Here is a 7,056-nt window from a genome sequence, read left to right as displayed (position 1 = left end):
CCTGCCTGTAGCTGTACCTTTAATGTGTAATAATAATAATAATAATAATAATAATAATAATAATAATAATAATAATAGAGTGTACCTATTTTCATCTATTAAATGTTGAAGGTATAGTACTGGTATTATCAAAGAATAAATGTTTGAAGTCATAGATGATATACAGTTGTCTAGAATAAAAAGAAACAAAGAAACAACTAAATGAAACAGAACAAGGGCACCATCCTAAAGCTACTTCCATTCAATCCCGTTATTTAACCAGGTGATACAACACTGAGAGTCCAAGACTGCTCCCAAGCAGCTGAAGGACAACAGGACAACAAGTTCAAAGCCATTTCAAACATCCTCCCAAACAATACAACTACAGAACATGCAACACTGAAAGAAGAACATGACACATACAATTAAAGAGAAAGGCCAGTGCACAATGAAATAGATTGTGCTTGTTATAGACAAAGAATACTCAATGAAGATTTATGGAGTGCTGTGTTTATTTCACTCCTAGTCTTAACCTGCGGGCTTGTTGCTTATTTGCCCGTCCTCACTCAAGGGATAACTACTTCTCCATGAGCATTCATAGTGATTGCTGCCTCTTGAGAGCAACTGGCCCTACTGCAACAGCCTGGACTAAAACTAATGCAATTCTAATGTAAGCTTACAAAGGTTGTCATAGTTACCATGGTATTTGACCACACCCACTGGACAAGCCTGGCTGTTTCTAGCTGGGGAGTGTTCCAAGTGGAATTCCAGGGGCGTCTTGGGCAGTCCTGGAAGAATGTGGCACTGTGGAAACTCAGCAAGGAATAGGACGACAAGCCTGGTAAATTCGACCAGTTTGCCATGTGGTTCCATAGCTCTACTGTTGAGAAGTGATGGATGCCCCCAGCACTATAGCTACTTGGAGTAGCTCTCTCCCATAGCTTATACGGAAATTGGGATGTTTGATAGATTTTTGTATTTTCTTCTATATTCAAATCTTTACAAAAACAGTCCTTTGTATTAGCACATGTGCTTATCTCACATATAAAAATGCCTGTCATGCTAAAGTGCATTCACATATGATATGGTACCTACAGATTAAGCCTTTTAAAGCATTGCAGATCAAGCCATTGGTCAGCATAGCTGTTATGCCAGTGAGAGAGGAAATGGGTGCAGACATCACATTACCTATAAACCTCATGCAAACAAAATGGACACCAATAGCAAAACAAGTATAATGTAAAGGACGGAAATGCTTCGAGACGGGAACAATAGTACTAATATAATGGATAGAAGTGATTTCTATATAAAGAACAAGCACTGAAAGCATGGATTGGGAATGTGCCAGTCGGTCGGCGGTCTCACACCTGGCTAGTCGAGCTGGCTGCGGGGAGGTTGGTACAGCCTGTGGTTTGAGAACAAAGCTCTCGAGAACAATTAATAACAAAACACAGAAAAGAACAGGAAACCACCACAAAATGGAAATCTGCCCCTGCCAGTGGTTTCCGCCGTGCGCGACACTGTGGGAACGGAGGAGACTCGACGAGGACACAGCTCGGCACGGCCAGACAGGCTCAGGGCTGGAGGTAGGCCCGAATCTCTCACACGCACGCTCACGCGGAGGCAGTTTGAGCTGGTGTTCGTCTCGGATATATGAAAGGCAGCGGTGTCCAATCACGGTCCTGGAGGGCCAACAGGTGAAATGAGATACTGAACTACTTCAGGGTTCGGATGCAGGCTTGATTGGTTCAATGAAACAATTTAGAACAGGGATGGTACAAAGACAAGGAGTGGAAGAGCCAACTTTGGCCACCCCTGATATATAATGGGTCCATTCGTGACTACTCTAGATGGAGGAAGTGCCCAGCTCCCAAAGGATTTGTGTGGGCTGCCTTCAACTATCCACATGGGTGAAATAAGCACAGCACTCCCTTCAGGGAGTTTTCATTTTATGTAGCAAGTACAACGTATCGAAAAGATGTTCAACCCCAGTTATTATGACACTAGAACTATTTTTCAAATACAGGATATTTCATATGTAACCGATTCTACATGGAAAAGAATTCTACTTTGCAGTATTAATCAGACATAAAGTTATTCAGAAGTGTGCCAAGTTTTATGAATCACTGAGCTTCCGAAGCCAGTGAAACTGCCTTGATTGCCGCAGGTTCTGTTTGCAGTAACCCTGTGTTCATTTTCATACAGTCTGTTAGAACTGTGGTGCATCTCAAACGATTGAAGAAAGGATAATGAGGGGTGGAAGACTGCTATTCTGCAACTTACCTTATATGAAGGATCACGTTATACTTTTTATTTGCCTACTGGTGCCAAAGGGTGGTTATCAGGGTGGGCTTTTAGCAGGGTGGGGGGTCTGTATACAAATACAATGGATTTATTAATCATAATTTGAATGCACAGTAAATACAAATACACATATGAAGAGTTGCAATGCATGCCTAGATGTCTAGAGATCAGCTCACATCTTAGCACAGTAAGAGTAGCCAATTCCTCTCATAGCTCTCTACAGGAGAGGGAAAGAGAGGCACCCCATGCTGTGCAAGTTTGTCCCTTTGCTAAATCAGTTTTTTAATTGCACTCCCATTGCTCTCCTGCAATAGAGACAAGACAGGTGGAACTAAAAAACAAAACCAGCTGATCTGTGATAAAAAATTATGTAAAAAACTAAGCATGCAGAAACAGCTAGATCTCCACACCCTAAGCTTGTGGTGGTGTAGTTAGGAATCTCTTTCTTCTGACAGGTTTCTCCGGTTCAGCTTCCTCGCTGATAGAGAAGGTTCCTGCCGCAGAGCCCCCACCTCACAGCCCCCCCCTTCCCTGAGCTCATGAGCTCCCGACCCTCCGAGCTACTGCAGATTTTTATCATACTTCCTCGGTAATAAAAAAAAAAAAACACTCCCTCTTCAGCAAAGTGAAACTGCCTGACAGAGCACCGCAGAGTGCTCTCTCTGCTTCTATCTCGAGATATATACATTTGTTTTTAAAGGAAGCAGGATGCACCACAAACACAAAGCCCTCGCTGTTCAATATATCTACTGCTGGGAGCTTCAAGGAAAGGGGACAGCTTGTTTCTATAGGGCTTGTTCAGAAAGTTTTTGACTGGGAGGTCAGAGATTTTATAACTCGAGGGATGAACAGGTTTTTGATGTTTGAATATTCTTTCAAGATTCAAACCAATATTCAGATATTTTTTCATTTTTAATTAGCTGAATCTATATAATTAGTGACATATTACAGTTAAAACATCTCCTAGGAATAAACCCTGGTACCCCCCCCCCCCCCCATCAAATCAGCTTATAAAGAAGGGAACTGTCGACTGTCCAGCAGAATGGTTTTATTTATTTCATAAGACATTTTGCATGGTTTCTTTGACAGTCTTTAAGAAATCCTGTTATAGTACCTGATATGCTCTTTTAACTTTTCAAGGATTATTTTTTGAATATTTGTCCCAGCAGAAAAATAAACTTTAACCACACAATCATAACAGTTTGTAACATTATGTAATTTCCCCCCCAAAAGGATTTAAATATACTGAGGAGTAAGCGTTTAAACAAATTACCGAGTGCCTGTGTAGTGCCATACTAACTTAGCAAGCTATAAATTCACAACGTTTCAATCAGAAGTCACTCTAAAAAACTGTTTCTTACAGTTCCACTCAGTAACAAGGATACATACCTAAATAGTTTTGCTTAAAGGACCCAGAAAACTAATATAGACAGTAATAGCACACATTTGTATGCTCTATATATATATACTGCTGGATTTTCTGACACTTTGATTCTGCACTGCACCAGACCCATTTTAAACGATGCACGCTTTCATCATGATGGAGACAACAGCATTACATTGTATTGTTGCTGCTAGGTGCATGGGAAATAAAGAGAGATTCTGCAATTCTGCACAAGGTTAAAACTTAATCACCCTATTTTCTGTATAAAGTCTTAACCTGTGAAATGGATAAGCTAAGAGGCTTCATTTGTACAGGCTATTATAGGTCGCAACAAAGCAGTTTAGGGAACCCCCTGGTGGTCAAAGCTCCAAACGACGTCATACAACTTTTACAATTAGAGACCTGGACAATTGGTGACTGCCCTAATAGCTTTTGTCTCATCATTTAATTTCCAGCCTTTGCTTCCTTATATATATATATATATATATATATATATATACACACACACAGGTTGATAAAAAAATGATACTGCTGAAAAACTACTTTTTTTTTCTCTGCAGATGACAAACAAGTACATAAAGGTGGCTCAGGTCCTGGATCAACTAAATTCATACTTGTCAGACTCCAAATGAAAACCAATCTGCTTCCAATAATAAGAGTGGAGGATATGGCAAAGCCCAGTGCAGAAGGTGTTTATAGGAGACACCAATATCCTCTTAGGAACAGCAGGGTACTTAGACTCTGATTCTAAAGTGCAGTTTACAACACTGTTGATGAAACTGCAAGAAGCAACTCAAGAGGGTCGTTGTTGACTTCGTCTTGCATCTTCAGCAACGCTCTTCTCCTTTCACAAGTGCAACCAGCTTGGTGGCATGCTGTTCAATCATTAATCTTGCATTGTGACATCTGTAAGTCGCCTTGGATAAAGGCATCAGACAAATAAATGATAATCTGGCCATCAGAGGCTAAATAAAGATTACACACATTAACAAGACTCAAAGAAAACCAACCAAAAACCTTTATTGTAACACAAACGAGCAAGGAACACACATAACCAGTGAACATGATCCCAGTGGTGGTGACATGACCAGCACTGATACACAAGTAAATGTGACTTGGAGCTCCAACAGTCAGTACAAAAATAATACAAATATTATCTGCATTCAAATCATTATATCTTCACATGTGACTCCACAGCCCTGGGGATGCTACTCAGCAGTGAAGCAGCTTGGTGCGCACTAGACAGCAACACTCTGCAATAAGGTGATATTGTCTCCTTTTATCATAAGCCGACCTGCAAAAAAAGATAAATGATTCATGTAAACTACTAGGTGTAAAATATCACTGAAATAACAACTTTATTTCTTCATGCAGGGTGCAATGGATTTAATTACATTACTTTCACACGACACGGTTTTAAAAAACAAATCCACATTGCATCTAATGGTTGCCTTCGCTCATTAGGTTTCAGAACGCATTTCAACATTACAAATAGTTTCACCCTTATGAGCAAGGATTTCTAATTAAATACAATGCTGCATCTTATTGCACATGGAAACAACTTAATAGTTTCCTGGACAGTGGAAAACCTTCTACAGTCATACCCCCTTGTAAGTTTGCTGTGGGACTGTATGAACTCACAGCCACCCACTATGCTCAGCAGTCCAGTGTACACAGAAACTTACCGAGAGTTTTCCTGGCTTTCGTTTTCATGTGGACCTCCTCTGCGTCATCGAGCACCAAGTTCATGTACTCATCGAAACCCTGAAAAAGACCAGGCACAAAATCAACGCATGCATTTACACCCGGACAGGCAACATGGGAAGTGTTCGCCTAAACAAGAAAACAAACATGATTTGGAACATATGCAGCTAATGCTATTCTGTGGAAGGGATTTCTAAATGGACTACTTTTACAGTACCACTGAATTTCTCATAAAACTATATATCAGAACTACTCAAAAAAGCAGTCCGTTGGTTTACCTTGAACCACCTTTTGATCGCTTGCTTAGATTTTACATTACCTGTTGCTTTGACCTGTTAGATGCTTCCAAAAAGGAGATTTATTTTTCCACCATTAAAAACAATTTCAATAAAAACACAACCCACTTACAATAATACAACCTTCTATCCGCATGTTCACCTGCTCATACAACCACACCTGAATTCTGGAGCGCTGGAGGAAAAGAAACAAAACGAAGGTCTGTCAGTAACACACACAACCTCTGTTATTACTGTCACTACATTACAGTTGTCAGTATCATCACCTGCATATCACAAGAAATGTCCATGTATGGTTCTGAGGTAGGGGTAACAGGTTGTTTTGATCAGTTAAAATCGTAACATTATTTACAGAAATCTCCAGTATCAAGTTTATCCATGCCCTTATCTGCTACAGCATGAAAGAGGTGGTCAAACACATTTACACAACACTAGAGTTACTGGACAGAATCAACATCAGCACCATGGCTGCGGTACATGATCATGAATATACCGTAGTAATTAAAAAAGCAGATTAATAATGTATACTCACATTCTGAAGGTACCGAAAGATAAGATTCTGTGAAAGACAAGTTAAGGAAACCCTAACCTAAACATCACCTGGTACCCAGATCAAAAACCATATCACCGAAATGAATCCAGTACATACATAAATCTGAGACCATTGTTACCAGCCCCACTGCAACGGTTATGTTTGGTTTCAAACAAGACCTACTGGTGGTGTTGCGTGCTTCCATTTGCTTCTGCAACTGGAACTCACTACGGACACTGGAGTAAATGTATTTGAACATGTATATTAGCAGACTACAAACAAGACACAATAATAAATAAAATAAAAAAAAACTAAAAAAAAAACCGCGGCCTTCAAACTGTTCTGTAAAAGACAAGGAATAAGAAACGGCGGTGTAGGTTCATTCAAACGTACTTTTATTTGAATGTTTGATCTGATGCTGCTACACAAACGAACGTTTCTGGATAAATATAAAATAATGGAACACAATTCAGAGAGGTGTACTGTTTGCTTTCACAAGTAACTTGCAGTTTAGTGCTGCAGTGTAGGCAGCCTTTCGATATTATTTATATACAAGAACCCGCTCTTCTTTGGTACAAAAGGATACAATCGGCTGCACCATAACCTTCTGGACTTTCTGTCCTTGGCCTCGGTACGCCATGGCTGTGGAAATGCGTGTGTATCCTCCCGCTTGATGTTATGAATTAATTTAATAGATACTTTTAGGAAAAGCTGTTGACTCCTTTTCCGCACCGTGCTCTTTTCTCTGCGAACGGACACCACACGCTCTAGCTCAGCAACTTCCTGTCGCAAATGGCGGACTTCCGTTTGACTGCAACGGAATATGGGACACTGGATGACTTCTACGTCTGAGCTTT

The 7,056-nt window shown here is 40.2% G+C and overlaps 1 protein-coding gene across 1 annotated transcript; it reads right to left on the bottom strand.

The window, feature by feature from the left end:
* Nucleotides 1–4,662: 4,662 nt before the first annotated feature.
* LOC117433068 (small nuclear ribonucleoprotein E) lies at nt 4,663–7,022 on the bottom strand. The gene is made up of 5 exons (XM_034055112.3): nt 6,786–7,022; nt 6,200–6,226; nt 5,780–5,842; nt 5,353–5,431; nt 4,663–4,961 (listed from the first exon to the last, which is right to left on the bottom strand). Exons 1-5 carry the CDS (start codon nt 6,837–6,839, stop codon nt 4,906–4,908), a joined length of 279 nt encoding a protein of 92 aa, XP_033911003.1. The 5' UTR covers nt 6,840–7,022; the 3' UTR covers nt 4,663–4,905.
* Between the last annotated feature and the right edge of the window lie 34 nt (nt 7,023–7,056).

The sequence above is a fragment of the Acipenser ruthenus genome, chromosome 29, assembly GCF_902713425.1.
Source record: "Acipenser ruthenus chromosome 29, fAciRut3.2 maternal haplotype, whole genome shotgun sequence".
Taxonomy (NCBI): domain Eukaryota; kingdom Metazoa; phylum Chordata; class Actinopteri; order Acipenseriformes; family Acipenseridae; genus Acipenser; species Acipenser ruthenus.
This window is presented reverse-complemented; position numbering and strand designations above follow the sequence as displayed.